This window comes from Bradysia coprophila, assembly GCF_014529535.1.
Source record: "Bradysia coprophila strain Holo2 chromosome X unlocalized genomic scaffold, BU_Bcop_v1 contig_185, whole genome shotgun sequence".
Classification (NCBI taxonomy): Eukaryota; Metazoa; Arthropoda; class Insecta; order Diptera; family Sciaridae; genus Bradysia; species Bradysia coprophila.
Window position 1 is genome coordinate 9,940 of NW_023503305.1, and position 19,430 is coordinate 29,369.

The 19,430-nt window shown below is 34.6% G+C and overlaps 2 protein-coding genes and 1 long non-coding RNA gene across 5 annotated transcripts; all 3 read right to left on the minus strand.

The window, feature by feature from the left end:
- Positions 1–628: 628 nt before the first annotated feature.
- LOC119068526 lies at positions 629–18,477 on the minus strand. Its single transcript, XR_005086168.1, has 3 exons — positions 18,467–18,477; positions 9,184–9,186; positions 629–1,242 (listed from the first exon to the last, which is right to left on the minus strand). It is a non-coding gene; the product is annotated as an uncharacterized LOC119068526 (long non-coding RNA).
- Positions 713–8,736, minus strand: LOC119068522 (solute carrier family 35 member E1 homolog). Of its 2 annotated transcripts, XM_037172131.1 has the most exons (6): positions 8,534–8,734; positions 8,268–8,462; positions 5,800–6,008; positions 5,581–5,706; positions 4,352–4,591; positions 713–4,250 (listed from the first exon to the last, which is right to left on the minus strand). In XM_037172131.1, the coding sequence occupies exons 3-6, from the start codon at positions 5,995–5,997 to the stop codon at positions 4,047–4,049; spliced, it is 768 nt and encodes a 255-aa protein (XP_037028026.1). In that variant the 5' UTR covers positions 5,998–6,008; positions 8,268–8,462; positions 8,534–8,734; the 3' UTR covers positions 713–4,046. The 2 variants fall into 2 exon arrangements, with proteins under 2 accessions (XP_037028026.1, XP_037028025.1); XM_037172130.1 differs by having other exon boundaries at positions 8,268–8,736.
- On the minus strand, positions 9,947–11,039 carry LOC119068525. 2 transcript variants are annotated; one of them, XM_037172134.1, is made up of 4 exons: positions 10,819–11,039; positions 10,654–10,761; positions 10,349–10,573; positions 9,947–10,277 (listed from the first exon to the last, which is right to left on the minus strand). In XM_037172134.1, exons 1-4 carry the CDS (start codon positions 10,819–10,821, stop codon positions 10,035–10,037), a joined length of 579 nt encoding a protein of 192 aa, XP_037028029.1. In that variant the 5' UTR covers positions 10,822–11,039; the 3' UTR covers positions 9,947–10,034. The 2 variants fall into 2 exon arrangements, with proteins under 2 accessions (XP_037028029.1, XP_037028030.1); XM_037172135.1 differs by having other exon boundaries at positions 10,654–11,038.
- Positions 18,478–19,430: the final 953 nt, after the last annotated feature.

The window sequence follows — 19,430 nt, forward strand, 5'->3', positions numbered from 1 at the left end:
CCTCATTAAAATCGATGGATCCTAAGAATTTATCCTCAGTTAAACCTAATGCGTTAAATAGGCCGAGGCCGTTAAAATAAATCGAAAAAATTTGTAAAACCAGATAGTTAAAAAGATATCAAATTAAATGTTGTACGCAAATTATATAGTCAGAGGCGAAGGTGAAGCTACAAATCACTTTGATTCCGATTTCAAGAATTCAGAGTCAACCGGAATGAGCCTCACATTAATCAATTCAGATTTGTTGCATTCAGCAAGGGTTTTTCTACGGAGTTCGGTCCGAGTTAATCCCAAAGTTCGGTCGATCAGATGATATGTTGAGTTTTCTAAAACAAATTTTCAATTGTAAGAAAATTTCAATTTATTTTCATTTTATTTTACAACTTATTAAGTTACACAATATGTCCTATATGTACAATGAATATAGTAATGAAGTAAAGTATGTATAAGCTATTCGCGAGTATCTCACCGTTTGAATACAAAATTGTGTCTCATCTACACTGGACACACAAGTTCGTATTGAAACTGTAGCTGCAAGATTAGCCCCACTCGGTTAGGAATCTACTTGCTAAATAGATTTTGAGCTGAGATATATTGGAACGTGGTCACCAGTTCTCTCTCACGGTTCCCTCTATATTTACGAATTACAAAAGTAATTATTGTGGGAAGCTACGACCTGGGAATATTTTCTTTTCTGAACATAAATATTCTTTGGTCACCAATAAGATTAAAACTTCTACTTGTTCGTCGGAAGTGCTATTTGAGTTCATAATTTCAGTTTTCAAATTCAAATTCCCATTTTCCGATAGTTTGTAACATGGCTAGCTAAATGATTCCTACTTCTGCTACACCCATTTTGTTACTCGCTTACCAATTCATTAACTTTAGTCACAACTCTAAAATTCACATACTGATGTGTCACTCTTATCTATTAAAAAAAAAAAAAAATCTTTCAATCGACCCTCACATCGTATATATATATTTGGTCGATCTTACTACTTCCAATCAAATCAATCGCCACACCTACATATTTGGTCGAGACACAAGGCAAATTTTAAGATTTAACTTATTGAGTTATAGAGCTACTTTCAATGGATGTCATAGTGGCACTATAATTTCAACGCCTACCTCCAGCTACACATAGCGACACGAACGAGACTCAATTCAAATTTTTCTTTTGTTCTTCTGTCAAGTTTGACCGTATAACAAACGAAAATTTTGAATTAGGTCTCTTTCGCGTTGCTATATCTAGCTACAGTACGATTTGTCATGATTTGATATGACTTTCAAAGATAATGCTTCCATGCTACCCCCTCAATAGGTCTACAAACAAAGCACTAAGAGCACAATGTTCAATGGAAAAACATTTCCCCTCTAATACAAAATCGTAACGCGTTAGTGGCATTCAAAATTGACATTAACGAGGAGGCCCTTTTAAATGGTGCCTGGTTGTACATTGATAAGTAGATTTTTTTTCGCAACGTCAACCGAACAACTGAGATTGAACGACTGAGAATAATGCAAATATTGGACTACTAATTCTTAGTATATCCGCTGTTCCCGCTCCAGCTTAACTGAAAAACAAATTTAGCTAAACTGTAATCGTTGTTGTAATGCTTTTCGTTGACAATGTTGCGATCGTCGGTTACCGAGCAACTTAAATTAGCAGACTGAGATTATTCAAAATTCACTTGCATTTAAAAAATATAAATTCCACTAAATTTGTCTATAATTCTATAAATTTCACTAAAAATTTATCTAATCTTCCTCGATACTTTTGAGACATTTGATACAAATTATCGTCAGTATATGTTATAACGGTTAAAATCGTTCAATAACAAAAGAATAGCAGCAAATTAATTAGATCGGCAATTCATTTAAAAACAAAAGTCTCGTTAAAAATAATGTTTCCACAGGGAAGGAATTATAAGATCTATAAGTTGCAAATCCAAACTAGGTATTCATTCAGCATGCGTTACCACTCGGACATGAGTTACAACTTTGCGGTGTACGTGTACGTATGTGTGTATCTGCAGTGTTTGGTAACGTCAGTAGCATATGGGAAACGAATTAACATGAATACGATTGAAATTGGCAGATCTTATAATTCCACGGCTGTCGAGACACAGAAAACACCTGAAAATTTTATTACAATGTACAGTATTTAAGCGGGCTGAATAAATAAAGTTTCTGGTTTTTAGATTGTTCCAGTCTAGCGACTACGTTACAATCCATGTTATTAATACTATTTTCTTTCGTTTATGTAAATGTGTGGCTGAGTAAAAAAATAAATTAAAAAAAATTTGAATAAAATTAAATTATCGCGCAATCATCTTAAGTATATTGCAAATTATTTCTGTGAGCCAATTTAGTTCGCATTGTTTTCTCGAATTTTCTGCGAGAAGATCGAGAGCCCTCACAAGGTCACACTGTTTGAGTGATATATGTCACTATATTGTTACACAACCTAAGATGATCGTCGCTCCTTTGCTTCGGAGCGCCATGACGGTCCTCAACCATGGCTGAATGTGTCATCGTATAAAATTGATGTCAACAGCATCGATAGAATATTGGGTAGTTAAGTAATGTCAAAGCAACTTTATGCGGAAAGATCACATGGATGTATGTGTAACGTAACTTACGTTTTGAGAAAGCGCGCGAAATAATGTCATACAAATATATGAAAATAATTGAAACTCTGCATTTCTCAATTTCCTTTTTCTCTTCGTTTTGTGTTCTGATTCGCATTTTTTGCACTTGGATGTGTGCTATATTTCCAAAATTTCATTCTTCGTGTCTCATTATCTATAGTATATTATATCGATGGTCAACAGGTACGGTCAGTGGCATTCAATTTTGTGACCAATAGGCTCACATGCTTATAAGGCTACAATAGTTATACGTACGCGCGCGGTACTCGTACATGGGATGGATAAGGAATCATCTGAATTGTTCAGGAGAAAAAAAACTTCAACACAAAAACAACTGTCACTTGCTGTATTAGCGCGGTATGAATTTAAATAAAATTTTGTTGGATGGTTTACCGTACCTTGCAAGAATTTCGATTATTTTAAGTTTGTCAGGCACCTGGCCTTGGAATAGAAATTCTCATTCATCGTATGGCACTAACATTATTTGTTTTGACACCAATATGGTTTTTCTATGATCGATACACACACGTGTATGGATGAAGAATTAGAGATTTTGATGTGAATGATCCGAGGCGAGGCCGAGGTTGTTAACAATGCAAAACCGGATTCTTTTCCTTTAATTTGTTGTAATTGTTGCTTGAATAATTTAAAGTACAATTTTAGGCCCTTGAACCGCATGTAAAACCTCATGATTGAAATAGACTCAATTCCCGATACAATGCGAACGAATTTTGTCACTCAATTTGTTTTTTGTTTTTTATAATTAATCATTCCCTGGCAAAAATCACATTTTCTTTCGTTTTCAGTTATCTCCTCATGATGAATACTGTCTATGTGGATAGTGTTCGACGTTTTCATTTACAATAAAATAAATTCTTTATTGGAATTCAACACTGTTCCAATTCAGTTTCTAATTGAGTTGCCATTTCAAAACTCGAACCGATGATAATGTTCGAGCGAAAACGTCACACGAAAAAAGCACTCAGACTCAGCAAATCGATCACTAAAAAGGCCCGACCCGGTCATGAACGAAAGAATCTTTTTCTAGTAACTAAGATTGAGCAATGGTTGTTGCGACACTGTGCTTGATATTTGTGTTCCATTTAAATGTTTCACGCAAACCTCGTAATGAATTTTCGTAATCTTTTGAAATGGCAACTCTTCTGGCGACTTCAACAACAACGTTCGATCTAATTATTTACTGTAACTCGTCACTGTTTTTCATTTATTCTAATTTTTTTGTTTTTGTATAAAACATGAAACTTTCACACGTCATACAACAATATACAAAAAATAACATTTTTCTTCCTTCACATCTCACCTACTAAATGTAACAACAATTTAAAAAAAAAATAAAAAGTAAAAAAAAATGTCTAATGAAAACTGATCTATAAATTACACAAACAATAATTTACTTTGGCTCGTACTATGCACATTGTTGTTCAACAGCAAATTATTCGTTTTATATCCATTCAATCCGCCATTCGTCACCGATTTACCATTTCTGTACAGATTATCTGTTGACGGTAATGGCGTGTATTTGTTCCAACTTTCATTGGTGAACGGTAGAACCGTTTGTGAACGAGACAATTGCTTCGCCTGTAAACATCGTTCAGAATCAGTCATCAGTCATAATAACAAACGTAGATAAACACGCGACACAATCTACCGCAACTACATTTTAATTGATTGTAACTCACTCGATTATAGCACAGCACTCCCAATGAAGCCAGCAACATTCCAAATATGTTCATCCATGTGACTGGATTGCCTAAGATGAACAGCGATACGGCTATTACAAATATTCGTTTCGATGCACTAGCTACGGCATATGTTAACGGGGTTACTAGGGAAAGGACACTAAATGCAATGATGTTTTGTAACCAATTCAGCACACCATCGGTGAATAGTAAGGCTATGACTTTGTAGTCACCAGTTGTCTGCAAGTTTGTTAGAAATAAAAAAAAAATTGATTAAGAAGATGGGAAGAGTATGAGATCTCGAGATGTCATGAAGAGTAATGATGTATTTAACATTGATTGGACGGTTGTATCATCTGTTATGACATCAACGACAAAATTAAATGATGTCTTATAATAGAGCAAAATTCGTGTTTAAACAAATGAAGAGAAAGATTTCATCGTATCGAAAACCTCCATCGAGTCAAGTAATAGATTTCATGACTGACCTAATGGGTGCCGTCTGTCAAAGATTGAACAAACCAATTACGGGCTATCAACCGCGGCAATAGAAGATTCGATGACATTGATATCAACGCACAGATCTTCGTGAAACAACAGTTCAATCATCATTCGTTTGCTAAATGTCACGATCATTGGATTACCTATAAGGTTGCTTATCGCATCAATACAAAATTATTTTCAATTTACATAAGTTTGAAGATGAAAAAATAATAATCAAATGACTTTGACCTTCTCACTGTGTATTGTCAGACACAGTAAACGATGAACGAACAAATTTAACTGAATTTTTAGAGAAAAAAATATGACCGGAAGTCATTTGAAAGAAACTTTTCAAATCTAAAAAATATTTTTCAGTTGAAATTGTTTTGAGTTTCGTAGAGAGGCGAGCTAGAAATGTTCTTTGGGTGATATCGGTTCGTTCGATTGCAAATAACTTATCGAAACAAAGTAAAAAATATTCTTTCGTATGGAGAAGGTATGAGGACCATGTCTCGACGTAAATGTAAACGGCGTTACGTTTCATTTATTTTATGTGTCACACAAATTTTCTTTAGCAAATGTATGCCACACGCTCTATATATATTACGTTCGTTGGATACATATATATTCAATTCACAAGAGAAGAAAAAAAAGCAAATAAGGTAATGACGTGCAATGTGTCGTTAAATGGAATTTACGATTTCGATTCGTGGCACCACTTTGATAAAACAATTTTAGGTACTTACGATAGCTGGATGTTTGATAATACTAAAGCAGTCGACGTACAACCAAATTGGCATAAACATAAATAATGCTAATTTTCCTAGCAGATGCAGTAAACGTAAGTGATGTATTCCCGTATCTTTCAGAACCTGAAACGGACAAGAAAGAACACAAATCCGTTAATGACAAATTGTAGTTCGATGAATGATGTTTGAATGCAAAGACGCCGGTAGGATGTTTACCTTTTTCGAGAAAATATTTTGTAGCGAAAAGCCCATCGTTGAGATCAGTGCACTGATTAGTCCAACGATGTCAAAGGATAGTTCAGTTAGTGTTGCTATTAAAACACCGGCTATAATAGGTATTAGACTGAAATAGACAGTCATCGTTTGTTTCTCTTTCATGATCAGCCTTGAAAGAACTACGGTGAAAAACGGCATCGTTGCTTTTACTAGAAAATGCAAATGCGAAACATTTTAGAATAAATGAATGAAATTTTATTTAAAAATGAATCAATGAATAAATGAATGAATCTGCTTATAACTGGTAGGAGCGGAAATCGTTAAAATTTAGATAGAAATTCGGTGTATACAGAGTGTGTAGCTTTTCGTTGGTTAAAACCGTTTGAAATGTATAGTAATAATCTCACTTAGAGAGCGTAGAGGGAGTAAAGAGACTTCAAACTTTAAATTCTATTCGATTAGCTTTTGAGGAAGGCTTTTAAAGTTTTCAATTATAATCAAGTATTTGCTCCTGCTCCTAAGGCTACCTAAGTTCTGTATCGTTCAACATTCAAGACTAGCACTTTTTCAGCAAATGAGAGGTTTTCAGCAGGCGAGTAAAAGTTAGGAAGATTTTGTTTAAAGTGTGCCGGAAATGAGCGAGGTCGCTATATTTCAACACTACATCAAAAAAATGTATTTAAGACAAGACATGACAACTATTTAACTTCATTAGGTCACTCATGCTCAGACTTCATTAATTCAAACAGAATGGGTCTACAATTCGTCAACCCCTTTGTGAATTGGATTACGAACGAGAATCGATTGAAAAAGTTCACTAATCAGCGACTCTTAAAGCTACCATTGGATCTTAAAAAACGAGAGTTGTGATCTACTGGATTCTTGGGATAAATTGACAATCGAGAACTAGTGTTGGAAAAAACTCTTCTAGAATCACTATCAGATTCTTAAGCTGAACATTCAATTCGTCGGTTCGTCAATTATTTAGAGCGAAGGTCACTCTTATCTTGGCACAACTTATGCAGATAAAGACGTAAAAATTGAATTATCAAAAAAATGTAACGGTAAGGAATGCTATCAGTAACCTGAATCGATGTAGTGTTCCAATTATGTTTCGATCACAACCATAAAAATATCTTGCAATCGTTCACTTTCTATTTCGACGAAGTTGAACTATAAGTGTTGGGCAACACTAATTACTTTTTGGGCCTGATTTTATTCGATAAACTTTTCGATATCTTCAGTCAAATTTCCTTGTATTTTTGACGGATGTAACGTAACGGTAAAATTATTGCTAACAACTCACACTCTCTTACTGTTAGGTGCTATCTTTAAAATCCATTCTAAACACAGGATTAAAACATGTATCATGTCGGAAAACACGAGTTTGATTTATTCGAATTGGAAATGTTAGCGAAATTCAAAACGGTCCGAACGAAATTCAAAACGGTTGAAACGTCATCACCGTAGACTGTAGCATATACACCACAAAATGATGGTATAAAGAGGGTGAGATTATTCATTGTGTTCGAGTACTGTTGAACATATCCTAACTTGATTACCACACCACTTTCCAGTACTAAACATTCCACAAATTGTTCATAAAAGTTATTTTTAACAATGAAACGTGAGCCGAAAGCAAAAATCAGTGCCCTCAAAGTTATCTAATCATTTGTAGAAGCCTATACAACTGAAACTGATTTAAAATGGATAAGATTATCGTCGAATTTCCAAATGTAAACAATAACAACTACCTGTTTTGTACATAAATCTGAATTACATGCATTGCCGAGAAGTGGATAATGGCTTATCGTTAAGTGTAATTATTTACGATTGTAAAGCGATTTCCATTCAACTATTTCGATCGAAGACAATTGAAAGTATAATGAGAAAGAGTTCGAATTTCGTGAGTCGAAATAATTCACACATCTGAAAGGTCATAAAAATATCTCTTTATACCGCTTTTAAACTTGAGTAACGTAACACACAAAACATTTTCAATATTTATACATGCCACGTGGTTACCGCACATAATTTATCGTGGCCCTGAGAAACAGAAAGTGTTGAATATTTTTGTAATGTAGGAATTTAGATGGCGTTTCAATATTTGATAAGACATTCATATTCTCGAAAATTTTATCGTTTAAGTGATTAGAATATTTATATGGAAAACTGGAGACGATGAACGGAGACGTGTCGAGTTCTTATTGAAGGAAAACGACAGTCAGAAAGAAAAATAATAATAAAAAACGACAAAAATAAACAAACAAGTTCATAGCGTCATCGAAATCGAAATAAACAAATAAATTCCGAGTATGATAGGACTCTTTCTCACACCATAACAACAACTTAACTCTGTGTTGCAGTGACGACAAGTTCAATTGAAATTTTAAAAATAGAACGACGTTTTTGATCGGCCAGTTCCCACGGATTTGAGAGCCAAATCACTTAAAAAAAAACTCACTCACCCGTGTGTGCATAGGATACAGGAACTCGCCAAATAGATATGTGTGAGCTCACTGACGCAAAGAACTTGCCCAATGCCAGTGGCACAATGTACTTGAGATAATACTTCCACGGGATGTCCACATATTTGCGGACGCCCCATAAATTGAAAAATGGTCCGGAATAGCATGCTATACTGGTCAATTGGACAATTGTTACTGTCAGTGGAAAGGGGAATTCGTTTAGCACCATTTTCCCAATAACATTGTTACTGGAGCTCACGATGTACCAAATAACACACAGAAATACGACACTGAGCACTTGACGGCGCGACGTTTCGACCATTATGTTTGGTCGATGTTTTGCAATTGATTTATTTTTTGGGGAAAAAGTTTAATTTTTCCTATGCAAAAACAAATCGAAAGCCACCACAGCAAAATCTAAACTCTTACTATACTTTTTGACGTTTCTGTTGGACATTTAAAAACACCATCACAGATCACGTCATTCTTGTCATTAATCGTTTCGAAAAGCGTACAAGATTTTAAAAAAAAAGAAGGTTCATTCATCGCTAAATTCATTTTGTTTTGAATTTAGCGGGAAAATACATACTGGAAATTAGGCAGTTCAAACAACTCAAAAGTTCAAGTTTGTATTTTCATGATTTGATACAGCTTGTGTACAAGTTTGGATGTTTGATTAAAGCACGGCATAGTAAAATAAACCAGACAGTAGCGCTTGATTTGACCAGGGACCGGAATTATCTTTTATATAAAACTTAACTTTGCCACTTTTTTATTTCTTCTTATGTAAATGATTGACGCCAGAGATTTTCTACGTCTACACTTGTCGAAAAGACACACTTGTAAATTTTCTTTTATCACAATAAAATTTTTGTAATGGATGAAGTGCGTTGTTACAAGACATTACTGTAGCAACGCACTTAATACACTACTTGTACATTGCTTGTAATCAATTACTTTCGCAGCAACCAATGTAACCTACTTGTTCGTATTAGGTTTATGTATTGGTTGGATTATGAAGTATCATTGGACAATACCACGGCAGAGTAAAATAAACCAGGCAGGAGCGGTTCATTTTCGAAACGTCAAATAAGGGACCTAATACACTGGATGAAAATGAACTCAAATGAACACTGACACAAATTGAAAAATTTTATTCGCAAAAAATGTAGGGCTACTAGATTATTCAGGTCCCTAGTCAAACAAGCGCTCCTGCCTGGTTAACTTTACTCTGTCGTCACAATACTGAACACTGTATCTTTACGAAAGACAAAGATTCGCAGCTGCAGAACCTCCCAAAGTCACAGAAAATCTCCAAAGCATAGACAGAAAACAAAAATAAATCTAAGAAAATCCTTGAAAAAAAAAGGAAAAGGGAAAAAGGGCAAATGTGAACTCGCACACGATTTTTCGATGCCCCTCTTAGAGAGGACGAGCTGTAAAGTTTTCGTGTAGATAAGCTCCTATAATCTAAAGATATTTTATTTTGTTTAAATGGTAAAAGTAGTGTTTCTTTCGTAAGTGGAAATCAAGACTTATACTGTTGAGGATACAGGGGCTTTCGTCACGTTTTTAACACTTTAAGGTTTTTCTTGTACGATCCTTTTGTGTAAAGTACTCAATAAATTTCAATTCAGTTTGTAAAAACACGGTTAATAATTTCAAATATATATTGACTCGAAGAACTGCTTCGAACAAATTTTATTATTCACGATTTCAGATCTTTAAAAATTACATTACTTCAGTAATTCAGTCGAAATAGAGTTGTCAGAAACTACATAAAACGTACAGACATGCTATGAATAGCACAGCCACAACTATCCCTAACTCCAGACCTAAGAAAACCATGTAGATTTTGGCTGCCATTCCTAGCCCGTGGGATCCAGTAATGTGAGTCGTAGCGACGTCAGAAGTCCAGAGTGTGATCACCACAATAACATTGATAACCTTTGTCATTGAAAATAGGCAGTCAAACATTTGGTACCGGTCTTCGGAATTCGCTTGAGAGTCCTGCAAGAGGTCACACGATTTCAAAATTTCTCATTCGAAACGAGTTTTGATTGCTTCAGACTTTAGATTACCTTACCCGCAAATAGCGAGACTGATCCAAAAATGAGTACTATACACCCTGGCAGGAAAATTCCGTAAAAACCGCACAATTTCCATGTTCTTACGTGTTCACAAAAATTAACAAGATCCCAATTCGGTGAGGTCGAAGTTAAAATGCATTTCGCATCAGATGTTTCAATATCCAACAAAGTGTAGTAGAAATTTGTGGCCACTCCAATGAAGACCAGTGACAATATCTATCCACAAATAGAACGATTTAAATCTCAAAATCTCAAAATTGAGACAGAAATTTCCCACATATCAAATTTTCACTTACAACCGAATAAGTCAGAAAGCATATACGGCCATCCGTTAAGCTCTTAGTGGTAGGCTCACCGTTAGCGGCTTCAATATCAGTTTTCAATTGCACCATTGCGAATGACTTCTAATACAAAAATGACTTTGGCGATAAATGAGATTGAAAACTAGCTGTTGAAACTACCATTGCACGATCGAACCAGATCCGATGGTTTTATTTAGACGAATTAATCGATAATATTCTTGCTGTCAGATAACACAAAGAAAGTCAATAGACACCAATACCAAAATTAACCCGATTCCGTCGTGTCATCAAAAGCAGTACATCTCACAAATCAGCAGAACAACAATAATCAACTGATGAGATTGTAGATAATCCAAATTGTATGAGCATTATGACTAAGCGCACAAAAACCACAATGCGAAAAGTAAAGTGTGACGAAAGTCCTAGTACGTATGTTTAGAAATGAACCGATACATTTCAGAGTGACACTTTGATGCTTGATAAAAAATATATTAGGGGAGTTGCCCCCGGCCTCACTCAGGACTACTTTAATTCAATAGTCATTTACATGCTACATGCATCGAAAACTGTACATTGCATGTTTTCAGCCTTCAGCATGTACATTCCATTACATAATTCGGGATAAAGCTGATGTATCATTTTTGTGTGTTTATTGACCTCGGCTACGCAACAAAATTCACACGGAAACGCTACTTTTCGTCTGTCTATTCTTAGTTATGCGAAAGACTATTACATGACAATGGATAAAAATAGAAAAGTCGAGCGTTCGTGTGAATTTTTTTGATCCGAGGCGATGCCGAAGACGGAGCTTTTCATTTTTATTCTGAGTATTGTAATGGATAATAGCGTCAGAAGAAGAGCACGAAAGTACGGTTTACGACGCATGTATCATGTAAAGAAAAAAATTCTTGAAAAACTACTTTCCAGCGTCAAAATTTCTTTGTCTCTTTAAAAAAAATCTGAAGCTGACCCCAACCAAATTTGTGACGCAATTTGCTGCTGATCCACTCAAACAAACTCACTGTCTTTTATACAGTTTTACCGCTGTATGCATGGACCAGCTGAAAGCGAATTGTATCACAGATTTGGCTGCTGATAATCCTGTAATTCCACGCATCAAAAATTTTACTAATTCAAAAATGCATCCACGACGCTCATAAAGAGAGATCCAGTAAACAGACAAACAAACATTAAACTTTTATATATTCAAATTGTCTTTGAATGGGGAATTGAGTGTAAGATGAAAAAAAATTACATCTAAAGTGAGACCTTGATAAGATATAAGAAGATAAGAATATTTTTGGTATTTTTCCCAAAACTTTCAAAAAATTCAGCAAATTCAGCAAGTATTTTCCAAAAAAAAAAAAATTACCAAAAATTTCCAAAATTGCAAAAGAAAATTACCAAAAATAGGCCCTGATAAGAAAAGTGAGTTTTACCGTCAATATGTACAAACTTTTCATCATATTGTGTTGATTACACCATATTCTTATATATGTAGAACTTCACCTGTTCTAATACAGACACACTTTGGCTTTTCCGTATAGAATTTTCCAACAATTATTTAGTACAGTTGTATTATTTCGGTATCATCTTCTACTCTATCCAACTCCACAAAACGTCTTAACAACAACATAAAGTGCCCATTTTTAAACATCCACTTTAATTTTAACAGTTCTCAAGTATCTTACACAATAACATTCCACTTAACTATGAAAAATCTTTATGCTTCACATAACATCATCATTTAAGCATCGATATCGCATAAAGTGGCATAAAATTATGTACCTCCTGAGAACATGAACACATGACTCCTTCCTTACAAATGCATAACATTAAGAGCACGACATAAAAAAAAAACTCGAAAACAATTTTACGATTTTTTATTAGTCCTTCGGGAAATCACTTAAGTGCCTCACTTAAAGTATGTATATAGCAGACTTCGTCGAGTAATGCTTCATGCGATCATTTGTTTAGAAATCAAGCCATTGGAGAAAAAAAAAATTGTAGTGTCGTCTACTGGGTAGGTTATATTTTGATGATGTAATCGAAACAGCTGACGGAATGACAAAGTCATAAATTCTTTTTGTCGCTGCAGATCTATGGGAATACACAATTACTGTCGTTTAGAAATTTCTTAAACATTAGTCGGAAGTACATGTCTTCGATAATAAATTTTTTTCCGTTGGAATTGTCAGATATTTCGTGTTTGACTAAACACATCCCGATAAATTTTCGGATGAACGCTAAGTATTCTAGTAATCATTAGAGACAACAATTGATGCAATGGAACGACATATTTTATATTGTTTAGTATTTTCAGATGTATTTCATTGTTTAGACTTTGGTATTTCTCCATCTCAAAATGTAAATTTAATTTTTAAATGTTAAAACAAATTAGCCAAGAAAAGAAAATAAAACATTTGGTCCTAGAAGTATAATCGTATAGCATTGGTTTAAAATAGTGGCCTTATGAGGGACTCTAAGTATACATTGTAACACCGGTCAAGTAATTGATTGTAAACTTTCATGCTTCGGGACCGAAAATGAGGGCTGTTTAGGATTTTGCCTCGAGTTTCCGGCCCTTTGCATGAAAAATTACATGCGTAACTTCTCTTGGACGATTAATTTAAGGCACTTTCGCTTGTAGCCCTCACTTCATTCGATCTATAACTCGCGAAATTGCCTAAAATCAATCGACCAAGACACGTACGCAAATAACTGTTCTTGTTTTGACTTCCTAGTTTGTCATTATAGCCTTTGTTTTCGGTTGGGTTGGGAATAGATGTTTAAGTTTTTGAGATCTTTGATATCCAAAAAAAATGAAGTTTCTGTCCGCAGCCCCCTCATGCCCTGTTTACTATCAACCTAGATCTACTATCTATCCATCTGTTGTTTGTCCATTAAGTTTGTTTGTCCGCAGCCCTCATGCCCTATCATCTATCCATTTAGGTCTTCTGTCTACAAAAAACTATTTACTAATTGATTTATTTAAAAAAAAAAAGGAGAAACGGGTGGGCCACATTAGTGGCCTTACTTGTACTTCAGTACTTTAGCGCTTGATCTTAGAATTTCCCAAGGTTTTCACTTGCTAGTTTTATAATATAGCGACCTCTTCGCGTTTTTCTAACGTCGTTTAGGAAAAGCGTTGTTCTTAACTTATGCAAGCAAACATGCTTCGAGTGACATCTGCCAAAAAAAGTGCTATTTTCCAGATTTCTTTTGAGTGCCAAAATTTGTCCCGGTTCAGTACTCTTTTTAGATGCTTGAAGTGCGTCGGCTCAAAGGATATTTTAGCTGATTCGATTTCAAATCTTTTGCTTAATTTTTTGAACATGTTTCTTGCTATGATACGACCACCAGTCGTTGGTTTCTGAAGTATTTATTGATAACAGATGATAGCCGCCCGCATCAGGTTAAAGATGTACAATATTTAGTTGGAATTTTCAGGTATTTTCAAAGTAGTTCCAAAAAAAAACAATAAAATATGTGCAATCACATCTTAAAATTTATTTGGTAAGCTTCGTTTTATAAGCAGTCGTTATAGACTACTATATGACTACAAGCTCTTTCCTCCAAATTCATAAGTTAATTTCCATCTTCTTTGGACATGGAAAATTTCAACTGGAAATCTAGGATAATCTTAGGGCACAAAATATACACATTTCATAGTTTACATATTTACAATGATTTTTTTGACCTCTGTTATTGCCGTCTGTATGACTATATGACCAGACCAGTATTACTATCAAATCTATTACTTCAATCTATCAAAGTATTTTTAATCTGTTGATTTCAAATCTTGTACTTCATTTTTTTAAACATGAATTTTACTATATGAATGACCATATTACCCAGAGTTTGTCATTATTTTTGTCGTCCTTGTCCATAACAGATGAACAGCCATATGTGAGTGTGGACATCGGAGAGCAGAGCATTCAGTGAAAGATATTCAAACTTTTGGTTTTTAACCTGAACCTGATCGGACAAAGTAAAAAATTTACAATGATTATTGACCACAAAAAATATTATTGTTACAATCCATGTTCTTATATTAAACGATTTGTCATGCTAAAATACTCAAACGACAAAACTAAATATGCTGCACGAGTCTGCGTAAGTATGGCATTGTCTCACAAACTTACTGATACAATAAATGATTGAATAGACACATATACCATAGACCTTAAAGCACACCGACTTTTTTTTCTTCACTGTGGAGTATGACAGCAATATAGATTACTAATCCTTTTCCAGTCATAGAATACCATTATCATCTTACAAATGATTTGTTAAACAAAATTTAAATATTTCTTCACATAATTCAAATTTATTTATAATTCTTCGTTTCTGCGTTTCATTTCTTTATAGTGTACGTGGTGATTTATGTGAAGAATTCGAATGAAATATAGAGATATTTGATTTTGTCTCAAAGATTTATTACGAGAAATGCGTTCATCTTTTTCTTCTTTCTTAAAACAAAACTGAAGTTAAATTTAACACTTAGCATGGTAATGTATGGTACAAGGCACACTAACACCGACTTTAATTGATTAATCCATTAAAAGGACTGCAGAGGTTATACTCTGATACCTACGCATGCATTTGACTACCATACAAATAGTAGAAATGAATTATACCAACAGTTAAATACTCACTGAACTTACTTTGGTCATAGGTGAAATGCCGGACGAGATGGACAAGTTATTCTATCATCAACATCTCCCATCGACAGTGACGACAAGCGTAGGCTATAAATTAATGCTAATGATAAATATATTAAAGAGATAGACTTGCATCAAACTCTTTACACAAATGAAGTAGCATAGTAATTTGGTTGCGAGTTGAGTGGAAGGTTCATCAGAATATCTAACGGTGAGCTTAAAAAAATTAGGGTAAAGCCAAAGTGTGGTCATTCTCAAAGTTATCGAAACCGTTAGTTATAAGGTATGTCTTTTAGTATAAATTGTTATACATTGTAAGTCTGAGTTATTGTTAGGAGAGCAAAAGGGAGACACTCAGATGATTCCAGGACTGCAATGTTTCACATCTTCACTAAATTATTATTATTATTGTTCAAAATATCAGTTTTGCAAGTTGATTTCATGTAAAATTGTCCCAGAGTGTTGTAGTAGTTTTAATTTTCGGCATGAAGGGATGTTGACGTGCACAGTATATAAAAGTACAGAGAAGAGCATTTTCTTGATGGACTCACCATTTCAAGCAATCTTTTAAATTTAATATCTTAATCATCCTTTTATTTACATCTTACGGAATACGAGAAAAGCATAAATTGTTAGCAATAAATACGCGAAAATATTAAAATTAATTTCAATCGACATTATTTATCAATCAGTATGCTGATATTCCGAACATCGAACGAACATCATAAAATAAAAATGCAAAACAAAGCGTGGCTGTTTAAGCCGTGGGCATCCTAAAAAAAACAAACTAAAGTTATGTATTATATGCATTCAGCCTAAACGAATCTAAATAATCATTTATACTCAATAATTATTATATTATCGTAACTTATTTGTCGATGGTCAATATATATCTCTACCATCTCTCCTCCGCCAACTATTATTGAAAATAATATTTATATGATCGCTTGGGGCGAAAATATTTTTTTTTCGGGATTTGCATATGGATTGAACGGGAAACATAAATTTCTTTTGTTTTGTGGGATATTCGTGGCGCTATGGCTATAAGTTCCATTTTGCAAACAAAAAGAATATTAAACATTTATGAGGAAGAACAGAGTACGTGAACCATACCTTTGATATAATACGTTTGGATACAAGTTTTCTTTACTAACGAACACAAAACGTTGTCTAGTTTTCTAAATTAGTGACAGAATGAGCTTTTCTAGCACCAAATACATGGAGCAAGTTTTATTTTTAAAAAATGTCTGATTTTGAACAGAGACTTTAATTTAATATAGCAGTGACAGAGGGATTCTTTTGAAAATCCACCTATCGAAATCGGACCCATTTTGTCTGGGATTGATATATACATGGTTTGAAAGGTCTTTGCCAGTAGACCTTAAAACAGGCCTCACACAGTCTCGAGACACACCTGGTTGCTGGTGGAAGATCTATGAAAATGGAAAAATAGTGTTTTTGATCCGAATTTTTTGGCCGTTATAAATCATCGTTCCGGGTGAGATTGGGCTCGTTGGAAAGCTGAGCTTAAGTCTTTTGGGTCATGCCTAGTTTGATTAGATTCATTGATATATGTTTGCAAAAATTCGCAAGAAAATTTTTCAAAGTCTGTGTGAACTTTAGACAGGTCTGGGCTGGTACTGATGACGCTTAATGTGAACCTAACATGCTAGTTGTAACATACATTGTCTAAGCTTTCTGTTGATACCTCATTTGTAGTGCTGGTGATTGCTGACATAACAGAACTTTATGTTAGTACAACCGCTACTCGTAAAACTCGCCAGCAATCACCACCACTGCAAATGAGGTATCAATGAAAAGCTTAGACAATGTATGTTACGACTAGCATCTTAGGTTCACATGTACTTGAGCTCAGATTTCCACGAGCTAAATCTCACCCGGAACGATCATTTATAACGGCCTAAAATTTCGGATAAAAAACACTATTTTTCCACCTTCGGAGATCTTCCACCAGCAACCAGGTGTGGCTCGAGACTGTTTGAGGCCTGTTTTGAGGTCTACTGGCAAACCCTTTCAAACCATGTATATATCCATCCCAGACGAAATGGGTCCGATTTTGATAGGTAGATTTTCAAAAGAATCAATCACAATAAACCTAAGTGTAAACAACCCTTTAGGTATCTCGCGTATCTGACATAATAGCCAAATCTATCTTAACATTTTTACAAACGATGAGTATATTTTGCGACTTATACTTTGATATCGGTAAACGCCTAGCGTTTGATAAAAAATCTCTTACTTCATCGGTTTTAAAGGCAATATTTTGTTAGATAATAGTACACGATGACAGATGACAAGCCTTCTCCCTTTTTTAAATCAGGTAGAACGAAGCTTTTACATTAGCCGCACCACATATTGATCTTTATGTATTTTCCATTCGAAATAATTCCAAATAATTCAAAAGATTCTTATCAAGTCCAGGTTTCGCATGCACATATAGCAATCGAACCTGCCCATTGTCTTATAGTCGACATTCAGCATCTGGTCACCACCAGGTATTCAATTTTGTCTTCGTTGACATTAAGTAAGCCCAACTCTCTTTTCTTCGTCGTCCATTTCCACAAAGCTTTCTTTCACTTTGAGTACTCCTCTTTCTAGCAAGCTTGAATCGTCAGTCAAAGCTAACAATTGTTTGGTAGTGGTGTCAGATTAAACAGCAGAGTTGATAGGACGTCGCCCTGTTTAAATCCTGTTTTATTGCTATATGGGTCTGAAAGCATGTCTTGCATAAGAATTTTGCATCTGGTATCTGTTAACGTTGCTTTAGTACATCTCATTAACTTCATCGGGATTCCCAGAATTCACATCGATTGTTTAAAAAATCTCTGACTCTCATTCGAAGTGAAAATAAATTCGGGCGAGTGTTGTGACATTTTACTGAAAAAACTCAAACCTCACAGATCTACCTTACTTGTTTGGATTTTTTTTTTGCTGAGATATCACAATCATTTGTTAATGCAGTGAAATTCATATTCAAATTAATTAAATTACAGCCATCCTCGCCATATACCCAACACAATTTCCAAAATAGATAACATAATTTCAGTAAACAAAAATTATTCACCCTCCACATCTATATCTCATTCCTAACTCAATTACCGATGTGATTAATGTAGATGAACTCTTTGGAACAGCATCAGCATCCGTAACGGAAACATATTACACACCAAAAAACACAGACACCCCTCATCCATATATTATTATATTGTTCATGGTGTAGCATAAGTATTACGGAAAATAATTTCGTTTAAACTAAAATTTCGGTAGTTTTTATGTTGGAAATGCGTGGGGTCGCTATTCATGAAGGGGCGATGTTTCAAGGGATTTACTCTCAAATCTGCACATACAAATTGTACTGTTGCTGGTGTGTGCTTACTACCGTGAATGAATGCATACACTTTTTTTTCGTAAGCTTTAAATGCGAATGAATGGGTCAAATTATTTAGTAAATCGTGTTCTCATTTGAAGTAGAACGGCGAGAGGTTCGATGGATTCAATGAAGGGTTGCAGCCTATACGTCGAGAGCTTTGTTTGGATGAACTTTAAATCGAATTAATTTAATGTGACGAAATTTTAATGGGTAAAATTATTCATATGTTCATTGAGTTAGCGCGACATGCATGTCTCTTGTTTGAGTTAATGTGGTTTTGATTTTTCTCGGATTGAAGTACTTTCTCATCTCTTTGATGGCTTGTACTCGGTGTTTGTTTGAAATTTCACCGAGGTCGCATATCTGACTATTTGCGATGGTCCCCAAGGGACGCACGCACATTTAAAGAGGGATTTTTGCTAATAATTTCCTAAAACAGACTCCACATGTCGCACATCATAAAATATTTGCATTAATTTCTCGCTTCAAAAGGTTCTCCAGAACCATATGTGAGAATTAATCAACAAAACTTAGATCAGATTACAACATCAATGTTGGCTTTAAAAGTTGTCATCAACATCTTACCGGCAAAAATTTATTTTAAATAACATTTTACCTAAGGTGCTCGGTTATCCTGTAAAAGAAATCGACCAATAATTCATGACCAGGTTATGAAATTCTGTCATTAGTTTTATGTTTGATATAAAATTGAAATT

Excerpts from the sequence above, each read along its gene's own strand:
- LOC119068522 (XM_037172130.1), bottom strand. The coding sequence starts at position 8,589 with ATGGTCGAAACGTCGCGCCGTCAAGTGCTCAGTGTCGTATTTCTGTGT. Across the intron at positions 4,592-5,580 it reads TTATCAAACATCCAGCTATC|ACAACTGGTGACTACAAAGT; the intron begins GTAAGTACCTAA and ends ACAAACTTGCAG. Across the intron at positions 4,251-4,351 it reads GAGTGCTGTGCTATAATCGA|GCGAAGCAATTGTCTCGTTC; the intron begins GTGAGTTACAAT and ends CGATGTTTACAG.
- LOC119068525 (XM_037172134.1), bottom strand. Across the intron at positions 10,574-10,653 it reads GCTTTCTGACTTATTCGGTT|ATATTGTCACTGGTCTTCAT; the intron begins GTAAGTGAAAAT and ends ATTTGTGGATAG. Across the intron at positions 10,278-10,348 it reads TCTCGCTATTTGCGGGTAAG|GACTCTCAAGCGAATTCCGA; the intron begins GTAATCTAAAGT and ends GACCTCTTGCAG.